The sequence below is a fragment of the Cladophialophora bantiana genome, assembly GCF_000835475.1.
Source record: "Cladophialophora bantiana CBS 173.52 unplaced genomic scaffold supercont1.19, whole genome shotgun sequence".
Classification (NCBI taxonomy): Eukaryota; Fungi; Ascomycota; class Eurotiomycetes; order Chaetothyriales; family Herpotrichiellaceae; genus Cladophialophora; species Cladophialophora bantiana.
In genome coordinates, this window is record NW_015971593.1 from 730,208 (window position 1) to 755,985 (window position 25,778).

At 51.8% G+C, this 25,778-nt stretch overlaps 6 protein-coding genes across 6 annotated transcripts; 1 reads left to right on the forward strand and 5 right to left on the reverse strand.

Moving 5' to 3' along the window:
• Positions 1 to 3,845: 3,845 nt before the first annotated feature.
• Positions 3,846 to 5,069, reverse strand: Z519_10829 (uncharacterized protein; the record flags this gene model as incomplete). The annotated part of the gene is made up of 1 exon (XM_016768544.1): positions 3,846 to 5,069. One exon carries the CDS (start codon positions 5,067 to 5,069, stop codon positions 3,846 to 3,848), a length of 1,224 nt encoding a protein of 407 aa, XP_016615451.1.
• Positions 5,070 to 6,166: 1,097 nt separating this feature from the next.
• On the reverse strand, positions 6,167 to 8,131 carry Z519_10830 (uncharacterized protein; the record flags this gene model as incomplete). Its single annotated transcript, XM_016768545.1, has 1 exon — positions 6,167 to 8,131. The coding sequence occupies one exon, from the start codon at positions 8,129 to 8,131 to the stop codon at positions 6,167 to 6,169; it is 1,965 nt and encodes a 654-aa protein (XP_016615452.1).
• Positions 8,132 to 8,855: 724 nt separating this feature from the next.
• On the reverse strand, positions 8,856 to 9,783 carry Z519_10831 (uncharacterized protein; the record flags this gene model as incomplete). The annotated part of the gene is made up of 2 exons (XM_016768546.1): positions 8,856 to 9,635; positions 9,715 to 9,783. The coding sequence occupies 2 exons, from the start codon at positions 9,781 to 9,783 to the stop codon at positions 8,856 to 8,858; spliced, it is 849 nt and encodes a 282-aa protein (XP_016615453.1).
• Positions 9,784 to 11,140: 1,357 nt separating this feature from the next.
• Z519_10832 (uncharacterized protein) lies at positions 11,141 to 12,288 on the reverse strand (the record flags this gene model as incomplete). The annotated part of the gene is made up of 3 exons (XM_016768547.1): positions 11,141 to 11,781; positions 11,918 to 11,981; positions 12,211 to 12,288. The coding sequence occupies 3 exons, from the start codon at positions 12,286 to 12,288 to the stop codon at positions 11,141 to 11,143; spliced, it is 783 nt and encodes a 260-aa protein (XP_016615454.1).
• Positions 12,289 to 19,631: 7,343 nt separating this feature from the next.
• Positions 19,632 to 22,103, reverse strand: Z519_10833 (uncharacterized protein; the record flags this gene model as incomplete). The annotated part of the gene is made up of 2 exons (XM_016768548.1): positions 19,632 to 19,778; positions 19,878 to 22,103. 2 exons carry the CDS (start codon positions 22,101 to 22,103, stop codon positions 19,632 to 19,634), a joined length of 2,373 nt encoding a protein of 790 aa, XP_016615455.1.
• Positions 22,104 to 22,955: 852 nt separating this feature from the next.
• Z519_10834 (uncharacterized protein) lies at positions 22,956 to 25,381 on the forward strand (the record flags this gene model as incomplete). The annotated part of the gene is made up of 2 exons (XM_016768549.1): positions 22,956 to 23,560; positions 23,653 to 25,381. The coding sequence occupies 2 exons, from the start codon at positions 22,956 to 22,958 to the stop codon at positions 25,379 to 25,381; spliced, it is 2,334 nt and encodes a 777-aa protein (XP_016615456.1).
• Between the last annotated feature and the right edge of the window lie 397 nt (positions 25,382 to 25,778).

Sequence of the window (25,778 nt, forward strand, 5' to 3'; positions counted from 1 at the left end):
TATGTTGCCAGTATACGAAATAGAAAATTCCTTATTTGCAACATCAGGCATAGGCCACAGGTCTTGGAACACATGCACCCCCACTGTCCGCATGACTTTGTAATTCGCGGCGCATTCAAGCTCCGCCTCGCTCGACAGCGGCCCTGCGTGCCATCAATATCACCTAGAATCGACTGAACTGTTGAAGAGCGTTTAGAGGCAGGATCCCTATCCCAAAAGCACCACTGAGTGGGATAGCTCTGCTGATTAACGAGCCCAAGACAGCCTTTGTTTGCGAAGCCTTTGACATTGTTCACTGACTGTTAGCTCATCCAGTGGAGGAAGGACAACTTTGGCTTCTCACCGTAGGCTCCCAGGACTCAAAGATTTGCTGGTTGCCACCTTGCGGGATCTTCGACAACTCCGACATGCTTCGAGACCTCAACTCTACCGCCAGTTGTAGCTTCCTGGTGGCATCTCAGCTGGCAACATTCTAGATTATCAAAGGAATGTCACACAGGAATACCGAGGACTTGGGATCAGTTGTGGATAAAGGGGCTTCTCAATCGAGTGGCGGTCGCGTCCAAGGCTTGTTTGCCACAACATGACGAGCTTGAGAAACGACAGGATCGAGATGTTGGCAGATTGTAGACCCATTGGTACTCACCGATGCGGTGGCTGCAGTGAGTGAGAGTACTCCATCAACGACGAGAGTGGATCGACTCCCGAGCGCTGCCATCGACGTTCATTATCGGGAAGAGGTGACACAGCGGCAGCTCACCGAATTTTCGAGAACGAGCGGGTGACAGGAGCAAATGGCCGCTGAAACCGACCACAACAGCGGCGCGTGGTACCGAAAGGAGGAAATCGTCGCGACAGTGACACCTTCTCACCGAGTCGTTGTCGAGGCTGTGTACCCTTAACAGCATCTTCGCCTTTGCAGCTGCTTCCAGGCAAAGTAGTGTCCCGAACGCCCTTTGCTTCATGATGTTTGACATTCACCGCTCTCGAAGGTACGAATCCTCGAGTTCCCAGCCGCTCCCTTTTTATCACTGCCCCGTGTCTTCTCAGAAGTGTCAAACGGACTAAATCAACTTGCACCTGCGCAAATAAACTTCCCTTGAGGAATTTTCCCAGCATATATACCGAATCTCTGTCGCCACTGGCACTGGATGACTTGAGATCTTCCCTGGCGTGTCACGGTCTGAGTGCAGACTTCACCACCTTCGCCTCGTTCGTTTCAATCCATCGCAACAATCAACAGGCCAAATGCTCAGTGACCAAAGGCACAAACGAATACCCAGTGATATGATGGACAACACGTATAAAGGCAGGTCTGCATCTGCTGCTTTTCAGCTCTCTCCTTTCTCCACATACTCAAGCACCTCGAAGAAAACCAAGACAACCACCGCGAAGAGACAACCGACCGAGAATAAATATACTCAACCTCCTGGCAACCGAACTTCGGCCAGACACCAGAACAACGCACCAAAGCAACCACAGTCCAAGATGCCTAAGTGCGCCTATTGTGGAAATCAGTCCGACTATTACTCATGCAATTGTGGCTCAGAATATGCCAGCACTTCATCCGTCGATAGGAATCCCACATCCTTGAATGACCCGAAGCCAGAGATGGGCATATCGTCCTCCACTTCAGGAACCAGATCTGGGTCCTCTTCATATACGCCGACACGATCCAATTATTATGTCGGCAAGCCAGGTGGATCTTCGAGCACTCGGGATCGGAGATGAAGTGGCATCATCCCACTCTTCATACCAAATGAGCCCATTGGCTTCTGTGTCCTTTCGACGTCAGAGTATTCATGAGCTCAACTGAATGAAAGTCAACAGGCGAGTTGGTGCTTCAATCATCGTCGGGCACCGATGCTCACAGTCTATGTGCTCTGAACAGTACAACAGGCATCACAACGTGGCTCGACGTATAGGCTGGAGTCCCCATTGGGCCAAGTAGGAGGACACAATGAGCTGAATTGTTCGACAGAGAGCACGTCCGCCGTATGGGCTGGGAAACCCATGTTGACATCGACAACGTGACGGTGCATGACTCCAGGCAGGCTGTGCGTGAGTAGACAAGAGACAAAATTGCTAAGCCCCAGATTTCATCCATCATCCAGTCACTTGATTGTTAGCGTGCCTGGTGTCGTACAAGCAGGAGAATGGCGTTCTCGACCAGCCAACATCTCTCACGGAGAGCCTTCAAGACAATGGCCACCTCGTCACTCTGCTTATCCTTCATCTCGCCCCACAACTTAGTTATCTCCATCAAATGCAACAGCTCTTCCTTCCCGAACGCCGAGCTCGCCCAGAAACAACAGAAGATGGTACCTGACGGCAGGAGACTGGAAAAGGGCAGACAAGCCACCGCGGTGCTTGATCAGAGCATCAAGACCTCTCATGTGCATCTCCATCTCCTCAATTTTGAGGAATCTTGATTCGATCACAACGGCTTCAATGATCAAGACTAATGCTTCGTCGGCGTACCTCGTCGCATGCCCTGGAAGAGTCGTCCAATGAGTTTATACGCCTCACCTTTGCGGCGGAACAAAGACGGTGGTTCGGAGAGACGCCCTAGGATGGCGGCGTGTCGTTCTGCCGCACTTAACATCCATGTGAATGTTTGAAGGTGGTGCTGATAGCAAGGGAAGCAAATGTCTCGGGAGGTGCACAAAGGGCCCGAACCAATCGTCCCATACACAGCCGTGGACGCGAAATTGAAGTAGTTCCACAGGATCCTCTTTTCGGTGTCGGCGAGTGTAGTCGGAAGGATGTCGCGAACTGTTGGTGTTACAGTGTAGCTTGAGTGTATGACCCTGTGCCATGGATTTGTAGTGATGTCAATATAGCTCAATGCTGAAGGCCACGATTCTCCAACTCCGCTACTTTGACGTGTAATGCCGCCGTGAGACTTGACACGCCCAGCTCTTCGTTCCAGTACGCTCCAGGCTCCGGAACAGGCTGAATAGTACAACGGCGGCGAGCGGGGTCGTCTAAAGAAGGAATATCATTGACCCTCGAGATATCTTCTTTCAACAGCGACCGCCGTACCGAAGGACCAGACCGTTTCGTTTGGTCAACCGATCATGCAACGACATTCTTGACGGTGTGCCGTCCTGGTCGCCAGGATAGGGCTTGCGTCGGCCATGGCTTCTGAAATTGCTTTTCTTACCGAATCATTAAGAAATATCGTGTTAGCGCAGGTAGAGTTGTTGGATGTTTGGAAATCTTAAATTGGAAGACCTTTTTAACTTTCTTCTTTGCTCTTCCGCTGGCTTTTGCATGACAATCCGAGTTCGGACAACAAAGCCAAGGGCGAGCAATGTGGGAAGCATCGTGTGACCGAGGAGGTCTCGTCAACTTGCATGGTCGGCGACGGTTGTGTCAGGTTGCAGTGGTGCTCTCCATGGACGAGAACTGCCATATTTAGAATGATGCAGGCGCAAATTTTCGGACAGATCACCGCCATGAAGATATTGCCTCTGAAAGTCGGGCGAGAGACTGAGTGGAGCGGGCAACGATGAGAATGGTGACTGGCGAGAGAGGTCCATGAGGTGTGAAGATGTTGATTTGCAATTGGCGGGCGAGTCTCGGTCGAATTGCTGGCTGTGCTGAGTGTGTGAGCAGCGAAGCTAATGGCACCATCAAATACATGTGCTCACTCCTTCATTCCGCAGGGTAGTCACAGTTCAATGAATATAACTTGCTGGACAGCCGGATCCATGTATTGCTTGCAGCTATCGAGTCCATCATATCTGAGAACATGCTTTTCCCTCCTCCCGATCCCTCTTTTGCTCCGCCCAATGCTTTCTATTGGGTGGCCATATGCGTTGCCACTTATGTTAGGGCAATCACCGTTCAACCCAAGAACCTCCCTCCTTCAAGAACACCACGTTTGGTGCAGCCTTGACCTTGAGAATACTCATCCCAAATTTGCCCAGCTTCGGACAACCAGCGGCAATCTTCTCGACGTCTGCCAGCTTCGCCACAGTCAAGCCGGATTTCCAGTCCTCGCCCTCCTCCTTGGCCTTGTCGGGAACTCCAATAACTTCGATCCCTTCCAGGACTGAAGCCGCTCCTTGGTGCTGCAGGCCTTCTGCCAACTTATTGGGCCAATCGTCTTCGAGAAGGATGCTGACGGTGATGTCAACCAAGCCGGCCTGTTCACCCCCGGCACATGCATACACCACCTCACCCACCTCCGTGGGACGAAGAGACCACATGCCCAAATTCAGGATCTTCAGGCTCTTCAACTGTCCTCCGTAACTCATGCTTTCGAACCTCTTCCTTACCGCGGTAGGCGCTCGCCCATCACTCGCAAATGGCAGAATCCCTTCATTGATTTTCTCCTTCTCCTTTGTCTTCCCGTCTTCCCCTTTAGGAGGTTCAACGAGATCGTCCTGCCGCTCCGGAACGAAGTCAAAACTGGCACCCACCAAACCCTTGACAATCAGATTTGGCAGTTCCTCGCCTTGAACTCTGGCCAGGAAGTCGCTGTCCTCGTGTCCACGGAAGGTGTAACTAACGTCGACGAGCTTCAATCCCTCCCCAGCGTTCTGTTTGGCACGTGCTTCAAGAAATCCGCCCACAGTCTTGAAGAACCCGGGCCGCGCGAAGGAATCGATGATATGCAGTTCCTGCAGATTTGGCAGACACTCGAAGAACTTTTCTGCATCTTTTCGGGATGCCTCGTCGAGACCGTCAATCAAGCAACTGAAAAATGTGACGCTTCTGATGTTTGGCAGTGACCGAGCGATTCTGGTGAGAAAGGGGGGCGTGCCGGGGAAACCTAGACCGAACAGCTCGAAGGTAAGATGAGTGATGGATTGCGGCAAATCCGGTAACGGCGGCTGAGTGACAATGGCATCGCTGTGGGTTTGAACCATGTTTTGGTACTCATCGAGCTTGATGTCGGCGGTGAACGTGAGTTCCCTGAGGCGAGAAGCATGGGGAGGGAAGTCTGGCAATTGGAATTCCTTCAACGGGATCTGCGCCGCCAGAGGGTATGAACCAGGATCCTGAGACTCTGGGGGTGCTGCCTCTGTCGAGGATGGACCGTTTCCCACGGCGGCCATTGTAGATTTTTGACTCTGAACCCCAACAAGGGTCCTGACAGGATTCTTTTTGCCTTTTTGCGAGCTTCCCCCAAGTCAGCTGCTGAGTATGTATAGAAGGGTATGCCGTGATCGAACACGTTCCTTCGTACCAGCCTCTGAGCTCTGGTCTCTTGAGCTTGCTATCGCAGGCTTCGCTGAGCTTGACAGAGAAAGGCAGAGAGACTGGATATTCAAGAGACAACTTGGGTATTCTCTGAGAAACTGCTTCTCACCCCTCCCTTGTCTCGCTTGACAATATGCCGTGCTTCGGCGGGATTCCACCAGCATCTCGCGCAGGATGATGCACTGGTGCTGATGCGTCTGTCGCACTGCTTACCCCTCAAAAAGGGGAGACGATTGTCCCGCAATTGTGGTGCTGGTGGGCTGGGCGCGGGGAAAACCTTGCAGGGATGATAGAGTAGGATCAGCCGGATAAGCAGGAAACGGGAGTCTAAGTGGACAGCGTTTCTCCAGAGAAAAGGGATCGGAGGAATGGCAAAGTGGTTGGAATTGGCAAGAAGTGAAGTCTCCAGGTTGTCGTCGGCAAGTAGAGATTGCAGCGCACTGGGCGACCCTCAGAAATACATTTGTCTGACCAAACTAGTTTGCGGGCATTCTGGTGGTAATTTTGCCCTGCTGACTATTACATACGATTTCTGCGGTGACACTCTTTTAGCAATTGTGTTCCTCTGCGTGGTCATTCACTTTGATCACCGCTAAGATGGAATCTCATTGAATTCAGCGGCTCTGCATCTATTTACTCGTGACATTTGGTATCCGCTTAGCATTTGCGGTCCTCAGGGCAACTCAGGCGGAAACAAGTCGTAACTCATATAATCAACCTTCCTCGTAAGGTCGCTCGATATCCCAGCCGCGCATGTGGACAAGGAGTATTCCAAAGAAAGATCGCGCCGCGTCGACTAGTAATACACGCATAATGAAACGTGGCCAGCCGTAACGGTCGTGCACATCATTTATCGTATCCAGGGGTATCAGTCTGTATCCTCGAGAAACTCACTCCGAGTATATGCTCGAGATGCCGCGGCGCCCTGCGAGACAAGATGGTGCTGGTGGGTTCAGTCAATGCTGAGTTGAACAGATGCAGATTTGTGTGCGTAGCCCGACTCTGGAGATGCTGCGTCTTTTCCGGTATGTTCGGTCCAAGTAATCAGCATTTTCCATCCTCCGTTGGTGACATCGTCGGCGCCGAAGTAGCCTGCGTGTACGCCGCCAGCGTAAATATAACCTTGGGCAGGAGCATCGATCTGGGCTAAGACTTGCTCATCTGACCACTTGGCTTTCACAATATTGTCAACGTCGAAATCTTTATCCTCCGCATTCAAGCCGAGGTCCAGATGGCGATAATAGAAAGTATTGTCAGCCAGAGTGTTGAGGTAGATCATAAGGAAGCTTCGCATAGCGGGAACATAGATAACATCTAGATCCTGGACCAAGGTGTCGAGCATGACAGCCTTCGAGTCCGACGAGGACATATCTTTGGTCCAGGAGATGCCGTTCCAATATTCATACGTCGACAAATCGGTGTAGCCACTAGGAATTGTCCTCGCCACGAGAACACCGTTGTTGCCCTTCCCAAAGAGGTAGATGTGGCCATCGTTACCTCCAGTCCCAGAGGAACCCCAAGAACGGATGCCGCCCAGAGTACCAAACGCGACCTGCTGTTGATTATAGAGCTGTCGAACGACACGGTCGGCGGACGGACCATAGGTTGGATCCACAGAGACTAGAAGGATAGAGCTGCCAACATTGTTGAAGACTGCCTCTTGTGTTTTCATATCCACGACGTCATACACCAGTGCTGGGTAAAGCAGGGCATGGCTTGCATTGAGCGGGATTAGGGAGGACTCGGGCCAAACTGCATATCGATAGCCGTTCCCCGAAAGATCAATGTTGAAGGATTCTTCTCCGGTCGTCATCGGCGCAAACCCTCGCATTCTGCCAACATCATCTTGCCATTCACCAATATTGTCCACTAAGTCAAGTGGATCACCGTAAAGCGCCTTCATACCGTCATCTGTGGCCGCCGAACTGGACACAAACCCAACCATCTGGGTGATGCCGGCGGTCTGATCGATCTGGAAGCTGGCAGTGTCACAGAAGATGAAAAGATGGGTCCCATTGATTGTGCCTCCTTTTCCACCATCACGAGACATATGTGGTACGACCTTCATGTTTGCCAATTTCATATCACCATGCAACTGGCTTTCGGTCCAGGACCCTGTGTCATCTGCTACTGGGTATTGTGTGATGAGGTCGGTGTTCAGGCCAGGGACCAGTAGGTCGATCGCAAGCTTCTGCGGGCTCGCAGGCACATGGCTCACATACTGTGTCGTAGGCTTGTTTGTGGAGCTCCCAAGCATTTTGAGCTCTCCTACACGAAGTGAAGGTGTAGAGCCATCGAGACGAGAACGAGGAGTCGGAAATGAGAGAGACGGAGTCGACGAAGAGCAACTGGAGGCAGAAGAAATGATTGTGGCTCCAACAAGATGGATTGTTGCAGAGGCCGGATTATCCAAGGAAGACTTCAAGTAGCAGTTGTCTGCGTCGTTGAAGCGGTCTGGTGCAAAGACAAATCCAGCACAGCGAGTTTCAGTAGTGACATTCCTCGCATTGTAGGCGTCGCACTGTGCCAAACACGCGTCGAAGGAGCCAGCTAGAACGAAGGGATAGATATTCTGAGCAGGGAAATCAATATTGCAGATCAGCGTGTACTTTGTGCCACTGGGAGGAGCGCCGAGAAAAGTTGTGCCGTTTACAGCGTTGCATGGTAGGCGCCCAGGGAGAGGTGTGGCAACAGTGCAATGCGCGCCAGAACAGGGAGTGGCCGACTTTGTATAGACGGAGCTGATTCTAGCTTTGGCTGGGATAGGATATTTGGTCGTCTGCGTTGGGCCGTCTCGGCCTGCGAGATGAAGGTGGAAGTCATTGACGCCGTGAGGATGAGTTGCTGAAGGATAAAGGAAGGAGAAAAAGAGACTGATCACCAGCATCAAGCTGGACATTGAGAAGAAGGAGCGCATGGTGTGATGTGCTTTCTTTTGGTCAGTTCCAAGCTGCCGCCGCCATGGCGCTCTTGACACTCACCTCTCGCGAAGGAGTGGTATGCGGTAACCGAGCCAGCCGGGACAAGGTTGATGATAGAGAGCGACAGAGGTGAGTTAGGGTGTTGTTCAGTAATGGATGTTGTATTTTGCTGAGCGAGTGAGGAAGGCAAGAGAAGAGAAGCTGAGCACGTCTCCAGAATGTCAACACAATATAAACAAGGTCCGGCAGAATTTGTCTGGCACTCCAACTTGTAGAATGTTGCAAGGCACGGCCACAGGAAATCACTCAAGCAGAAGAAGCAAGCATTCCAAGTGAGTCAAGGTACGTGAATACAGGAAGCAGGATACTGGCTCGTCTTTGTGCGCACCATGTAGTGTCTTCCACTTCATTTCATACTGCGAATGTCTCAATTCCAAAGAGCTTGATGAATTCACTCTGGAGGCTTATCGCTGTATGCCTTGCGCTCATATAGCCTTGTGTCCGCTGCTGCCGAGGATGGACAGAGACTTGTCAACGGTTGCACACGACTCCCAATCCATGGAAAGAGACGCCGTTTCAACTGTCATTGGAGCCGCCACCGCCACGAAAATGTTCCCGAACATTTCCTTTCTGTTCCAGCCTTGTTGTCATCTGCTTAGCCCCATCACCGGCCACTCCGGGACTAGTTCCTGGAATACCCCAATATTCGTGTAGCCTTTCTCAATGGCCCTTTTGACAACCGGTCTGCGTCCTGTGGATCCAGCAGTCGTCATTGCTCAGCCTTGGTAGCGAGCTCACGAACTTTGGGAGCGGTCGTGGCATTCTTTTCAATGTCTGCAGCCCAAAGCGCTGCTCCCACGGTATTGGTAAAGGCGAAAATAAGATTTGCAAAGGTATCATCTCGAGCAGAAAGGCTGCCACTCCAAACGCTGTATAACCTCCGCGATGTTCCGCAATGTGCATCTCCCGCTGTTTCCTGTTCCATTCCTTGAGTTGGAAATACCTTGTATGTGCGGCTGGACCTGCTCGTTTGCCCTGGAGGGCTATGAAAATGAGAGTGCCCACCACAGGGATGAAGTTGAGTGGTAGGTAGAGGAGATACCGGATGATGGCATTGGGAGTGAATTTTGCAAACGGTCGCTTGAGCAGCTTTCCAAGTCTAGCGATGTTGTCTCCTCCAGCTTTTATTTGCCTACCCTCCTTCACGAGGTTGGTGCAATCCCGAGAAAGAAGGGTACCATCAAAGGTGTCAACAAGGGCCTCTTCAATCAAAAATGTTCTCGAGAGGAGGTTGATGAGTGTCGAACTCTCGCTAAGAGTAAGTATGGCTGCTGAGATCGCGGCAACGGGCCCAGATGTGAAAGCCATCACAGCTGCTTGAGGCACGTACGCCACGATGAACATGAGGGTGGTCACTCCTACGCTCAGCGTGATGGTCGGAGCCATCTTGGAAGTCAATGGTTTCCATAGGTCCTTGTGCGAGACGAAGTAGAAAATACCCTGTGAACAGTCAGAACAGAGAGCCCTCTCTGTATGAAGAGCTTGCCTTGAGGGGATAGAGGTAGGCCCGGGATTTCACAGCCTCTTGGGTTATCCATTTGATGTTCTCTGCCTCTGCGGCGGCGACCTGCTTCACTCGATCAGCCATCTTGACCCGAGACCAAGCTGCACGGATGCTGATGGAAGGAGAGATCTAGATCTTCGAAAGACCCAGAAGAAATCTGCAACAAGCTCAGGTTGGTCCAAAAGCAGAATCCTGTCTGGCGTCTTTACGAGAAGCCCTGGTGGCTCTGATGTCATCGTGACACAAGTCGAGACGGATCGCGTCCCCACTTTCGTGTCACGCCGCGGAGACTGACCATCTTACATTGCTCTTCAGATCTGTTTGTGGTGGATTACAGATCCTTTTCTCACCCAGTGTACATAGGAAGCCTGGCGGAAAGAAAAGCCGACCAAAGAGACGTCAGCAACCATGGTGTCGCCGACAAGCGCACACCGGCACTGGCGCCCTACACTTTCAAGTTGGTTACTTCGACACAACAAGCAGCCTAGACTCAATGGGGGATCGAATACTTGGCTCATTCAGAAAGGGGGCTTGAAATTGATGGTGGACAATAGGATCCACGGTATCGAGGCATAAACGTATCAAATCCTCCCAAAGACCATTGAAGAAACAGGTTATCTTAATCCTTGATGCGCTAGCTTGACACTCTTGTATAGGGCTTCTGAGGTCCTCTATTTCAACTCGGCTGCTCAGAGAAACATCCTTAGCGTTCAGATAAGAACCACAGAATACAACTTGCAAGGATGAGCCACGATGCATCTGTCGAGCGTCTAGCCCCCAGCCTTGAGAGCGCTCTCTGACCCTGGCCAACCCTGAGCGTCTGTGTCATCAGCGGATTGTGCAATCGTCAGTACTTCTACATACGAAAATGGGATGGAGCGTTGATTGGACCTGATACTACCGTCTATTGCTGTCGACCCGACTGCATGCGAGGGTTGAAGCTAGAGATTTTGTTGAAACACAATACAATGCGTCGAAGGCGGGCCTCCACAGTGTGAACATGGAAAAGAAGGGAAATTTAGCATTTATGCCCCGTTTAATGTATACCTTTCCGGCATGTGTTAAAGGAGGCGGCAGTGATCTGTATTATTAGTGTTGCTAGAGGATTAGGTCTCTGTGAGGTTTGCTTTAAAATCTTGTATAAATGCAGTCACAGATCAATATTTCGCTGTACGCTACCAGACGCCATAGAATCTGATGCCGTTCCGATCGACGATCCAATCCACATGCCCACGTTCCTTCCTTCGCACCGAATCGAGCACAAGAAGTTGGATCATATCTACTATCCGCTTGTGCTCTCCTATACACCACCATCTCAGCTCGGGCATACAGCTTTTCTCGACGAAGCTGTCAGTAGCCAAACTCATCCTCAATCCCAAGCACACTGTTTTGTTGTTGTACCTCTCGCCAGCACACAGGATGACTCTCGAGACCGGTCAAATTAACAGGCGCAATTATCCTTCTGCTGCTTTCCCCTGTCTGCCAGATTCACCCTCGCTTCCTCCGCCCGTTGAGCCGCGCCTGACAATGCTGCCTGGGTCCCACCACCACTCGCTCCTCGAGCACCCTTCAAGGACGTCTCGGGGATGGCGTTTGCAATTGCCGAAAAGACCTCTGCGACGTTGTAGCCGGTCTTTGCGGACGTCTCGAAGAACAGTAGGCTTTCCTCCTCAGCGTATGATTTGGCTTCTCGGGTAGAGATTTTCCTTGCATCGCCGGTTTCTGTGTGCTCAGCTTCAGCGTGCTCGGCATTATTAGTCTCGTTGTCGTCCTCGCCTGCTGCGGAGGACGACTCCTGAGAAGCGTCAGCGCTGTCGCCGGACGATTCGGCGCACAAGTCTAGTTTGTTCCCGACCAGGGCGATAACAATTCCCGGTGAAGCTTGTCTCTGCAATTCCGCAACCCAGTGCTTTGCCTTTACGAGAGAGGTCGGTTTCGTCAGGTCATACACGACGAGCGCAGCCTGGGCGTTGCGGTAATACATGGGGGCGAGGGAGGCAAAGCGTTCCTGGCCTGCGGTGTCCCATATTTCGAACTTGATGATTCGATTGGGAAGGGAGATTTTCTGGGTAAGGAACGCAGCTACGGAAACGTCAGCCTGATGGTCTCACAAGAGGTCACATCGCTCTTTCGAAGGCAGAGAGAGAAGCGGTTCCGAAAGAGTAAAAGGGCGGCAAAACTGAGTGGAAAATATAATGTTGACGAGACGTAGACATACCGCCAATGGTGGGTTCCTTATTCTCTTGGAAATCATTGTTGACAAAGCGCAGGACTAGGGATGACTGTTCAGACTGTCAGCGATGATCGTATCCGTTTCTCTCTCCACCGAATCGAATGGTCTTCCCCTTCGCCTTCGCTCTAAGCCATCTCTTTTCAATTGACGTGAGGATAAGGTATAGGGATTGCAACCGTACAACCACAGCTCTAGGTTCCAAGGCTGTCTCCAAGGTGACGTGACAGGGAACTATTGAAAGCCAGGGGAGCAACGGGAACGGGTCATGCGCAACCCACCTTTCCAACGGCGGCCTCCCCCAACAGCACAAGCTTGACGCTGCTGGAGGGTTTGGGAGCTGAAGATGAGTCGGCCATGCTATTCCTTCTGAGGCTCTTTTAATTATGGATTGGGCCAGGAAGCGCAGAGATTCTTTCCCGGTGACTGAACGTGCAGTCAGGAGACTGTTGGTAGGAAGAAGCTCAAGTCGGTGTTAAGGTGGATGGGTTGAAAAGTGGACCTCGTTGCGGACGTCGAAAGAATTGGACTGCTCACGTGCGTTTCAAGGTTACAAATCCGCTGTGAGAAGAGTAATTGAACGTGCAAAGGTCGTCAGCGATGAGGGCGGGTTGGGAATGAGGATGATGGTTTGGAGGTGGATTGATCGCAGTGTACTCGGTAGACTGACGACGCAGATGATGCCGAGTTCCAGATGCGCGTTGCGTTTTTCGGCAGCTAGGTGGCACCGTAGATCTACGGTATACTACGGGCGCATCTGCAGCAATTGCATATTTCGCCCTCAAACCGATTTTCCCTTCTGCCTGCGCACTAAGTTCCCCAAAAAGACCATCGTTGGGGCTGCCCCTGAGGATCCAAGCCTCGTGCAACAAACCATCAATAAGTCTCGGCGTCTGCCTATCTCTGGTAGCAACCAAACATGACTAAAAGGACGTTGGGGACAGGACGGCTCGACCGATGATGACAACATTATTCTACTTCATTTAGTGACAGGGAAAAAAGAACCCCATTCATCGACTATGACCAGTGTTTGATGACTCCAATGCCCACCAAAGGAGCCTATCGCGTCATATGAACAGGCCGTCTCATCTTGCTAACCACATCATGGTATTCAGGCAGGCACCTGTTGCAACTGGAAATCGTCGACACAGAATAATGCCTTCTCCCTTCAGACCCAAAACGAAACTCCCAAAAATAGTGACCTGAGTCATGTAATCTATACCGCAATGTTCCTCACCCTTGGCCGTCCCGCCAGCGTATCCCAGCCTCCGTCTATATCGCAACGCCGAGATGAAAAGCACTTTTTTGATACATCAAATGTTGGTTGTACAGGAAATGGTCGTGCTGGTCGAATCCCCGAAAGACGAAAAATAATGGTCCTAGCGCCGTGCATGCAGGGGTAAAAAAGTGTCGCCGAGAACGCTCAAAATATTTGAGACAGTACTTATACAGGGTAGTCGATTCGTCCAAAAGCACATGGGGATTAAAAGTGTTGAGAAATAGGTTGCACGGTCGGAGTTCTGAAATGGAGGTTTGTGTTATGATGCGAGACTCGACGCGGGACCAGCCATCCATTTGGTGGCTTACGCGCAAAGACCGAGTGTTTGCGAACCGGCGAAAGAAGTGAATATGTTCGGCGGGATATCGCCAGAAGGCCCGTGGGGCGATGTCGAGGGGATGTGACCGAATTGCAGATTCTTGCGGCCGTTATTTTTGAGGAGGCTTAGGTTTGGGTACTCCGGTTGTGTCGTATCCACCACGGCCCATGTCGCACGGAGCTGAAGAAGTTGATGTTGATGTGGAAATCATTGTGTCTGTGTGCGCTGTAGAGGCGTTAGATCTCAAGTTGGCGGCTAGGAGGATCGAGAAAGTTCAGGGGGTAGGCGCCGGATACAGGCTTATATAGCCAGGCAGCATGGGGATTTCTGGCTGACTCACAGAGGAATATGCGAAGTCCGTAGACTATTTTCCACCTGTCCAGTGAGGTGTCTGAGAGACACGTATGTGATACAGAATTGGCTCGCTGACTGTTGGCCTGGGGAAGGTGGCAGTGTGAACGATCTTTTCTGTCAGAGGTCCTTTTGGTCGAGCCAAGGGAGGAATGCGAGAAGGGAGGCGCGCTGAGAATTTGAGTTTTTGTGCGCGCTGTCAGGAAAGTTCCAGCCCAGTGCAAATGTCTTGTTAAGAGTGAGCGACAAATCTGAGATCAGGTCCGATCAGACAGGTAGCTTTTTTCCACTTCTTCGAGTCTCGGGTAGGAATTGATTGCGGGCAGATAAATTTGGTACACGCCCAGGTTGGTGTCTGATTTAGGGGGACGGCCGTTGTGATGTGTCAAATCTAGAGAGGTAATTCGGTACAGGGCCGGACCACGGTTTAGGTCAATGACAAGCAAAAGCAAGGCAAGACTATGAACAAGCAAAGAACGTCGAGAACTGATGAGAGAGCGAAGGACGTGTAACATTTGTAGGCCGGACAAGGAAATGTGATGGTTATAACAGAAAGGGCGGGACAGGGAGACAAGCTGCAACTACCCCTTATCCACCCCGATCAGGTCGGATGGATACTCAACGGATGGTACGTTAGCAGAGAACTAAGCACTTCGGATTCGCAGGGTTTGTTTCCAAGAGGCTTTTCTTCTTGGAGCCGGGGGAGCCACAAGGCTTCAGGTTGCTTCAAGGGCTGCAGCCTGGGATGGGCGGGTGGTGGGGCCTAACCCGAAGCCGAGTGGCCTAGGGGCCTAGTCTCCCGCGGGAGCCCAGAGGTGATTCCCAAGGGTTTCCAGCAGCGCTAAGGGGTGTTTCCATTCTCGACGCTCGAGACGCAAGCTGACCGAGTCAGAAGGGCGGGCCTCGTCGTTGCGGTAGGGGGATTGTCTTTATCTCAGCAGGACCCCAAGGTACCAGGCGGGACTCGAGGAATCGGCATCCGCCGTTGAGCCCGCATGACACTAAAAGCTCGACTCGACGAGGAGGCAGGATTCTGGATAGATTATTGTTGCGATTGCTCAGGTCCTTCGACATTTCCGCAGCCATGAATCGCATTCTCAAACAACGATGGCCGGGATGCCTTGGCCTGGGGCCTGATCCCCGATCGTAGCGTGCTGCGCATGGGGCAGCAACGCACAGTCCCAATACCATTCTTGTCTTGTTTTCCCTTGATTCTTTTTTCTTTTGTCTCCAGCGGACGGGAACAGCTAATGACGCATCGAGATGCCTTCCGAAGTGGGACCGTAGTTGGCATTGGAGGATGGACCAGCGAACAGAGACCAGCTGACAAGATTGACCGTCCAGCAAGGGGTGGCCTAGATTTCAGAGAATAGCACCTGGGAAGCAAACTCATTCGAATACTCGTACATCCTGTTGGGCCAAGGTGTGAATTCCAGTGACAGATCAGTGACAGTGACATGGACCTGTTATGGAAGCTGAGCCGCCGACACGAAACAGACTTTGGCGCGAGGAGGCGAGGAAACGGGTAAAGGCAACTAAACAATGGCCTAAGTAAGGCAAGGACGCGGCGCGTGGATCAGAAGCAAGCCTGATAGAAGCCGTGCCAAACACTAAACGAGGAGACTAGAAACACTGGAGAATGATTGACTGCCTAGGTGCGCAATGAGCCCACACGGCCGGGGCTCCGGCGGCTGATTTGCCAGAACCAAAAGAAAATGTGAGCCAGTGACATAGATTGACTCATTCATTTACTGTAGCCAGGCAAAATGCGGGAATGACATCGCCCTTCAGCTCAAACACGTAACAAGAGGACGGAAAAGCAACCCTCAGCAAGACAAGAGCGCAATGCCGCCAGGAGCGCAATGGCAAAGCAGAAAAAAAAAAAATTATGCTTTGGACGCGCAGAACAGGGGGCCCTGCTTAATCGATACCTACTGTACCAAAGATATCGCATCCGCCCAAGGGCACGCCAGTCACCCCCGTTGAGCGGGTGCAGCGTGGGCGTCTCTAGTGTATCGATGGCCCCCCATGGCTTGCATTGGCGGGTTCCAGTCGCCCGGCACCTTCAGTTCGAGAAATATGCCTGCTCACCTGGGCCTTGATCCTTGGCAGCTCCTCTCTAGGCCCCACTGCGCCGTGCCGCAAGCTGCCGGCGTACACCCGGTGCCCAGTACCTGCAGAAGTGTCGATCAGAGTTGATGCCTCCTTTCACTTCCCCTTCACCCACACCCGCATCCACCACCCATCATCGACACCCACTCTCCCCTCTGACTTTTCTCCCAATCTGTCCAAATTGTCCCTCTCCCAATCCTTCTACTGGATATGGAGCATTCTTCTCCCCTCTGACAGGTCTCTGGCATCTGACATATTGACGCCAACCTGTCAAGTCTGCAATCTCAGGTGGAATAGCAGAACTTCCAGATGTCAGACCGCTCTCAGACTAGTCACTCACCCAGAACCATCCTTGCGCAGTTGTACCTCGTAAGAAAAGTTACTACCTGCGAATACGGAGTACGGAGTACTCGGTGCACATTGTCAATGGCTGGTTAGCATCGAGTCAGCATTTGTTTTGCCTTCGTCTCCTTCGTAGAGCGAACCCCCCCCCCCAAGCCCTCCCACAGATTCACCTATGCATTCGGACCTTACGGCCCGCCGTAGCGACCTCCATCCCAACATCCCACAAATTTTAGACGGGGTCCGCACAAATGGCATGGTTACTGTTAATCATTTTTCCTTGCTCGGGACCGGCAAGCGTTGTGCTCGTTGCTTCAGCCTCACTGACACCCTGTGGGCTTTCCCCTGCAGCTAGAACGCAGCTAGAAACGCGCCAGATGTTGGGGGATTGCTTCCGCCCGCTAGACTCGGACGCACAATGACAAACCCAGTTCACCGCTCCATCTCTGAAACTCAAAGGCTGGGAAATGGAGAAATCTTGCTCTGCGGTCACTCAAGCAACAGATGTTGTCGGGCAAGGTGCGTAGGAGACGACATATCGAGACGTGGTGGTGCTGGCTAGATGTGGAAGTTCACATACCTGCTTGCACCATCCCCACTATGTCAATCGAGGACTCGTACCCAGTACATCTCCCGCCAAACGCTTCTCAAGCAATCACGAACCGAGGCTTCGGAGCAACAATAATAATAACGATGCAGAAGGACCAATGCTCGATAATCTGAGAATATGTCGCACGATTTTGCCGACAAGAACTTCTGTAACACGTTTCGCGTCCTATCGTCTGTCCTTCACCTTCTCGACATCAAGCCATCACACCGACATGGCTATCAGCCATTGCATTGTACCTTGATTGGCTTGAAGGGATGTGAGAAGTAAAGATGGCCCCCCTCCCTACCCAGTAGTCCGACTGAGCCAGTCAACCATGTGGCGGTGGGAAGTAGTCGGGCCGCCGTTGAAGTCAAATTGCGCCACACACAGAATTACTCCGTGCGAAGAATTGTCCTCCAAACGCAGGAGAGAGCTGGATGCGTCCCTGTCAGCACCGACATAAGACGCCATGATGTCTTTCACAGTATTCACTGGCCATCTTCACCAGAACAAAGTTGACATTTAAGACCATATCCCGAGTTACATAACGATCTCGGCATCAATATACCGGCTCCAGTGAAAATTGAGCACATTCATCTCGGAAAGGGACTAGTAAAAGAGGTTTGTCCATCTCGGCGGTTACTAAAGCGAGGAAGAGGAATTGTCAATGAACTTCTCCCTTGGCAAGCCTCGGGGAAGTCATTTTAAGTTGGCCTTGTCGCCCATGTGTCGTCTTAGCTCGGCTCCCTCCAATTCCACTGCCTTGGTCTCGGAAATTATCTTGTCAGCCATGCAAATCGGGTATAGTCGCTGATGCCCTGTACTTGTACCTGCAGCGTCCACTTGCCGCGGGACCGCAATGATCCCACTTTCCTGTCGATTGGCGTTCGATGATCGCTTCAAGGGTCCAGTACTTATCAACTTGTCGTGCCGAGACATGACCTGGTCAACGATGACAAGGTAGATAACCTCCTGGAGACGAGCCCCCTCGCCTTCGTTCTCCATAGGGACAGAAGGGACAGGCTGGGACGCCTTTCCATGCTTCCGAGACGACTTTAGGGAATCGGGCCCTGACCAAGAAACCGGGTCGCCATACACGCATCCCCGGTGGAGGCCCTGTGAAACAGCATCGATATTCGGTTTCGATTTTCGCCTGATCCATCTAAGTCCCAGTTCGGAAAACCACAGCATCTCGCTTGGCTCTCTTTGACGAGTAACCAATCCACTCATTGGTTACGACGTGCCCAAAGTAATTTGGAATGTCGAAAGTACTTGTGAGTGCCTGACAGCGTTAAATCGGCTGCCAAGGTACTCAATGGTGACTTGACATATCTGATTTTCGTTGGGGAGTTATTTCTGCACCCAACAGATTTCGCAGTCCAGCTCTTTCTTCCCTTCCCCGAGACAAAGCCCTCCAGATCGAGTATGCAATTGAATCATTTACCTCGTTGATGTCTCCCTGTCAACCTTACGCGAGTAATATGGTCACCAACGGGGCCGATCATGGCCACTAATGCGGATGTTGCTGAACAGACGCTTTCAAAGTCTCCATTCTATTTAGGTGATCCCCCCCAATTCTACGGCGAAAGATGCTGCCCACCACGAAATTTCGAACGCAGGATCTATCAGCGTCGACGTCTCTTCCCAGAGAGGTGAGATATAGATATTCATTGGCAGTTGAGCGATGATCGCTAGTGGCGCAGACTGACGTTGTGGCTCAGATGGGATCAGAGATATTTCCATCAACACCACATCACAACAACAAAACAACTATTTTGACAGTCTCAAAATTTAAAGACCGACGGTAAAGAAGGGCCAAAAGTCAAGGCCATTTCTCCCAGAGCTCAGACCGTCACTGACTTCTCGCTTTGTCTTTCTACTGGACCACACGTAGTCGGCCTCCTCCCACCATCCCTTCTACTATGAGCACCACATGGACTCCACTCATACTACAGAGAGACCTGGCCACATAGTCACGCGTGTCAAATTTATCATCGATATTGTCAAGGATTTGGACCTATGCGACCAAGTACCGGACTGGCAGGTTGACCCTGACCGTGCACGAAGGAAATCTACATCTTGACGCGAACCCCCCCTGAACCAATCAGTGTTTCCATTTTCATCCCGTCTCATTATTCATTCCCAAGGTTCTCAGGGGAATATCTAAAGGTCGAAGAATTCCGACTTTCACAGACTCCGGACACTGACAGAGACAGGGAGGGCGATACGACCCTGGCCTTTGTCATGTACAAAGCAGAGGCAAGGGGCTCCTGATATTGAACAATGATAGTGGTGAGCTGACTGACATCAGTGTAACTTCTCTCAACACCACGTAGACCCCCTTTCTCTACTCTCTACACTGCTCGATTAAGGCAGCTGAGCTCGTCTCAGCCGAAGGGCAAGGAGTGGTCCGAAGACGGACAGCTCTCATGCTACGGGCACAGAATGATTTGCAAAACATTGCTGGAGATGACGTCGATGTTGCTGGTGAATCTGTTACCCCTATACAGAATCGGTTATGCAGATTTCATATCCGGGTCTTGTACACCAGCCAATGGCTAGAACAGCGGCTGGTGGTGTCTTGAAGCCGGTCGATCCCATTGCCAATGCCGACAGTCATGGCTTCGGACAATTCTCGCATAAGTAACATGATGCCTCCCTCGTGGAGCAATGCATCTCAAGACTCCATCCGTCGACCTTCAAATAATTTTCACTTAATCCCCCTTCCCACAAGCCCGTTGGTGGTTTCTCCTTTGTGATATTTCTTCCTATCACCAGGACAATACCACTTCACCGTCCGGGGAGGCAACTCTACCAGAGATACGCATTCCATGTGGAACCATTGACCGTAGTCACACTGGATAGACAGCTCAAGTCAGCGATAAATGTACAAAGCATAAAACAAACAGCCAGGTGAGGCGGCGAAATGTGTAGGTGTATAAGAGGATGAACGTACCTTCTCGTCCAACTCACAACAAATCATCTCCCCCCAACTAACATCCCCACAGAGACAATATCGCTCCTCATCAGGATCCACAATCTCTTGCCTTCCATCAACGTCGATCCTGATCTGGGGCACTTGGGCTGTTGATGATATCTTCTTGGCGGGCTTGGTCTTGCGCTTGCTGACGCTCACAGCGGCGCCCCCATCTTGACTCGACTGCGTCACCATCCCCGGTGCGTCTCGCTTACTACGGCGGCTTGCCGCTGTGGGAACGGTAGTGACCGCTTTCGGACTCGGTCCTTGTGTTTCCTTCTCGGCGGGTGTTTTCTGTCCTCCGGCGAGAGAAGGCGTCGTAGACGGACGTCGGCTGGACCGCGTCGTAGGGAATTGGGGTTCGACGGATGCAGCTGCAGACCGCCGTGACGGTGGCCGAGAGGAAGTTGTGGTGGACGCTGGCGGAGTGCTCTCAGGTTTCGGTGCGACTGAACTGCGTTGGACACTAGGAGCACGGGTTGCCGGCGCGGGGGTCGGAGTCTTGCTTGCACTGGCAGAAACCACTCCGGGAGCTGTTGCTGTAGTTGCTGCCGTCACATTGAGTTTCAGTGGGATCTTGACGGTTCCGGTGCTGGTGGACGGAGGGGGTTCACTGCTCGTGGCGGCAGGCGATGTAGGGGTCGCGACCGGGATAGGACTGGCTGCAAGAGGTGACGGCTTTGGCGCAATCTTTTGCTTCTTCCTTGCGGTCTCTGGCTCTGCTGATGGCGAGACCGACGAAGTCGGTGTGTCTTCTGCCTTTCTCTTCTTGGACGTCTTTTCTGGACCTTTCTTCCCTGTGGCAGTTGGCCGGCTAGCGATCGGAGTACTGGCACTTCGGCTGAGCGACGCAAGGGCTGAGGTGAAAGGGGTTGTGAACAGAGTGCGAAACTTGGAGCCAATATCTCCCAGTCTTCGGGCAGCAAGTTCGGCTTCTTGCGCTGCGAGCGCAGCTTGAGATCGCGCAGGGTCAGGCTTCTTCTCTTTCTTTTCATTTTTCTTTGATGGTTTGGGTTTTGGAGCGGGCGTCCCACCAGCAGCCGCGGCAGATTCCTCCGACTTCTCCAAGATCTCAGGCTCTTGTGGTGGGATGTCCGCCTCCTCGACCTTTCCCGCCACCTCTGACGTGTCGGCTTTCTCCACGCTTTCAATTTGATCCAGAGTTTCCGGCTTGTCAGGTCTCTCAGTCTTTGGGGTTAACTTTTCGATGCTATCGATGTCGATGAACCGGGTCCCGTTCGCTTGAGCTTCCGCCTTCGCACGGTAGTAGTTGTCCCATCCTCTGCCACGGTCGGCCAACTCTCGTCTGATCATGACGTCGCTAGGCTCCCAAGCATGATTTTTCTTCATCTTCTTCCGAAGCTTGTACATCTCATACTCGGTCAAGTGCGTCCATGGTCTCCACTTGCTTCCGATCTCTGCGTCCTCTGGTGGAGGAGTCGGTTTGTGATATGGCTCAGTTGCCTCTCGCGATTCGCGAGTCTTTTCGTCGACTGGCGGAGGCCTTTGTTTCGAAGGCTTTCCCGGCGCAGGAGGTTTCGGTTGTTTGAGCTTGAGAATTGGGCGTGGAGGTGAAGGTGGCGGGGATTCCCAGTCCGATACTTCTGTACTTGCGATGGGCGAATCGGGATCGTACGGTGGCATGACATCTCCCGGCACAGTGACACGGCGGCCACGGGGCCTTTTGAGGATCGCAGAGGCAACGGCATTGCCACGGGGGGGATGTAGGGTTAGTCTCGTTGACGTACCAGTCTCTATCTTTCGACCGCTCCGTGAGCGCTTGACTTGCGTTGAGGGGGTCGGCTGAGGAGTTGGATCCCGCGAAGGAGGCTTTGGTATGGCATTCAATTTGGCGATAATGCTTTTTAACCTGTTCTGATGTCGGTCTACAACGTCAAACAGACGGCAGGCCTCTGCATATGCGGATTCCCGAGCGTTTAGGGCCCGATCCAAACTTGTGGATATCTGAGCGCGGAGCTCCTGAACATTCGGACGGGATGCAGCCTCAAGGCTTGGGAGTGAGCCATAGAGTTTGGCAAGGTCATGGAGGACTAGAGAATTATTGAGATAGGCGTCGTCGAGGCCGCGGATGAGTGTTAAAGATCGAATGAGGTCGGAAGGGAGATATTCAGTATAGTCGAGGAAGTCAGTCACAGCAGCCTGCGCATCAGGGTCGACAGCGCGGTTGCTTGCGATCTCCGCCATCGTCGGCATCGAAGCCAGGTGAGTCGTTATGGTAGCCGGCGCATCGGAGAGATAATCTGGGTCAGGAGGGACAGCGACGGATGCAGAAGAGTAGATCGACTGGCTTCTTGATGGAGAACTTGGATGGGAGTCGCAATGTCACCTCATCCCTGAGGAACATTCATGTGTCTTCGGAGGAATGGGAGAGATGCAGTCGCGGCTTCTCTGTTGTTTGGCCGCGTACTGTACTGCGCACATCCCACTAAGGCCTGCCGCAGTTGGAACGCGCATGTCAAAGTTGAATCGCCATCGCGACGAAGGCGGTGAGAAACGGCAGTATCTTAAAACAAGTCACGTGTGAGTCACGTGGGCGTATGGGATGCAACAAAGATGCAACCACTGCTCATCACTGCTCTCAGCCTTGTTCCTCATATCCTCACTTGTTCCCTCCAGTTCAGGAATTCAATGATTCGATGTGAGTAGGCAGAGAACGGATCTCTGTTGCGTAATAAAAGTTGATGTGACACTGTTACGCTTCCCTTCCATAACTCTCAAAAGAGCCTTGCGTCTGTCTCCCACGGTTTGATTCATCAAGTCTTTCAGTCCTCTCTTCAATCTCCCTATCCTTTTATTTCTCTCACAGCATGCCCATCTTTCAGTCCGCTTGATGTCCTCTTTCGTGTCTCATGCTTTATGCTACAGAACAAGGCCCTTCCAAAATCATTGAAGCGTACAGCAATCTGCCTTGCAAATACAACTCCAGCGAAGCCTTTCCCCGCCTGCATTACCAGCACACCGATTCAATTCTTGAGGAGTTGTTAACAGTGGTTCATATATTCTCTGCGTTTTAATTTCAAGGGAGGATCAGGCAGCATGACGGGCACCACCCCTCAAGATCGATTAAACCAATTGTTCTCCAACCAAGCACTTCCACCTGCTCCAACTCCCGGCCAACCTCATTTCTCGGAAAAAGAGCTCAAACAGAAAAAGACGAAAGAGGAACAGCTCTGGAGTATCCCTGAAGCCGCTCAATATCCAAGAGAGACTAAACCACTGCGAAAGCAACAACCGGAAAGAGATGTTGACATTCTCACCAGCTCTGACGACGACGACGACTACGTCTCCGCCTTCAAGCAGAAGCCATCCATGAAACCTGCCACGAAGACAGCACAGCCAAACCAAAGAGTCATGCATGAGCTCAATTCATCTGGATATCCGAATGATGCCAACGGTCCCATTCAGTATCTGGCTAATGGCAAACCCTCCAAACAAAATCCCCCCAAAGATGTGACGAAGCATTCTGACTCTGACAATGACGAGTTACCGACGGCAGATAAGGGAGGAAACCCAGTCGCAGGCCATTTCTGTCAGTTCAGCCTTGCTGCGAAGTTCCCATACAAATATATGAACGATGTCAATGATCGTGTCTCGCGCCATTTCTTTGCATCCAACGAATTCTACAATCGGACCTGGGACCTGTAAGTTGTCTGACTCCCCACCCTTCCTGCCCATCTCCCGGCAACATCTTAAGCCTGTTTCTCAGCAGGACCATTGCTAATGATTAATCCAGCCACTATCTTCATCCTCCATTCAGCTTGGGCGCGAAACCGATCATCCTCGTACCATATGCGCAAGTCCAGCAGCTTATTACAGAGATCGGGCAGGCCTTCAAAATCCACGTGTCGGTTCCGAAATTCCCGTTTACCCTCACGTTTTACGAGGACGGTACCCCAAAACCTCAATCTTTGGGCCAGTCATGCTCAAAGATGGAAGCACAGCAAATGCAGATTAGTGTCCCTAATGCTCTATCCAACCACGGTGAATGTCCACACGATGCCCCACCTGAAGTAAGACAGCAATTCGAGGACTTCAAGAACAAGTGTCGAGCTGCCATTGCAGGAGGGAAGAGCAAAGGTGGCCGAGCCAAAAAGAAGGGACACGATGACCGTCTATTTGCAGTAAGAGATTGGTATGCGCAGTTGAGAAGAGCTCAGCGATGCCTGGGATTGCGTCATAAGACTGGCCCAATGAAACACCCAGACCTGGAAATGCCGTGGGATGAACAGGAACAATTCCGTCTGCAACAGTTGAAAACAGGCCATTTTGTTCTTGATCCGCTCGACCTCAACGCCCCAGCTCCATTTCCTTTTGAGGCAGATACCGTTATGATTGCGATTGATGTCGAGGCATATGAACGAGCCCGCGACATTATTACAGAGATTGGGATCAGCACACTGGACACACTTGACCTTGTCAACATCCCTCCAGGTCCGAATGGCAAAAATTGGATGGATCGTATCCGCTCTCGTCATTTCAGAATCAGTGGCAGAGAGCACCTAGTTAACAGAGATTTCTGTATCGGAAATCCTAACGCATTCCAATTTGGCAGGTCTGAATGGGTCGACCTCAAAGAAGCCGTGACCAAAGTGGACAGCTGCTTTGAGTGGCCCTTCTCTGTGGAGTATATGCATGCCAGCCTGGTTGATCCGTGGAGCGTTGAGCCAGCCAGCCCAGGTGAAGAGGATAAGGTCTGCGAAGCAACTCATCCCAACCTCGGAGGGGTAAATATGGGTCCGAAAAATGCCGAACAAGATGCTGCAAACCGAGCTGCTGTCACCAGCATCCTGAATGGCATCGGAGATCAGGAAGCCATCAAACGCGCCGTCGCGCTCGCCAAAGCCAATCAACAAAGCCCAGAAACTTTACAGCGTGGACCTAAAGACCGCAATATCATTTTAGTCGGGCATGATGTTGGGACTGATCTCGAATATCTGAGAACACTAGGATCCAAAATCTTCACGTCTTCTCGTGGCACATATCCCGTTGCCGCTATGGACATGGCGGCCAATGGAGGGGGCTATGCCAAAACATTGGCATCAATCATCGATGCACTGGATACGGCACCATTATATCGGGTCCTGAAGAAAGAGACTCAGAACCGTAACCTTGCTTCTATTATGAGAGATCTAGGCCTTCCATGCTACTTCCCTCACAATGGCGGAAACGATGCACGGTACACGCTGGAAGCGCTGGTAGCAATGCTAATCAAGGCACGATTGAATCACGACCAGGAGCAGAAGAAAAGTGAAAACGCAGAGAAGCCCCAAAAAACCGGATGGGACGAGAGTTGGAACCAAGGACAGGGTACGAGTAACGATACATCCAAAGTGTTTCATGACCCAGCACGGTCAACCACTCCAGATGGGAGCAAGCGCAATAGAGAAGATCTTGATGTCTTTGAGGCTGCAATCATAGCTCCCTCCGACACTGAACCGTCTACCCATCGCCCAGAGAGATGAAGCTATTGCTGCGTTTACGGAAAGATTGAAGTTGGACCCGACCATTGGCGAGGAAGAGCCGAAACATCATCTCCACTAGGCATGGGGTGGCAATTGTCGAAGCCGTGGTGGCGCCACGAACTTGGAGGCTCTAGGCTCTTTGCTCGAACCAGTCGTCCCTTTTTCTTTCCCGTACTTGTTCCTTGGGCTCCAAATAGACTGGCACTTGCAGAAATTCAAGGATGGCGGGCTTCCATGATGAGGCTGGTGTCATAATGTGAAGACTATAATTGCTGATGAGCTCTTCGGGTCAACAGGGCCGACAATGACCACTAGAGCTGACACAAGGGTGATTGGCAAGGCTAGAAGGCGGTCTCCTTTTGCGTTCAGAAATTTTTGAGCGACTTCCTCATCTTCG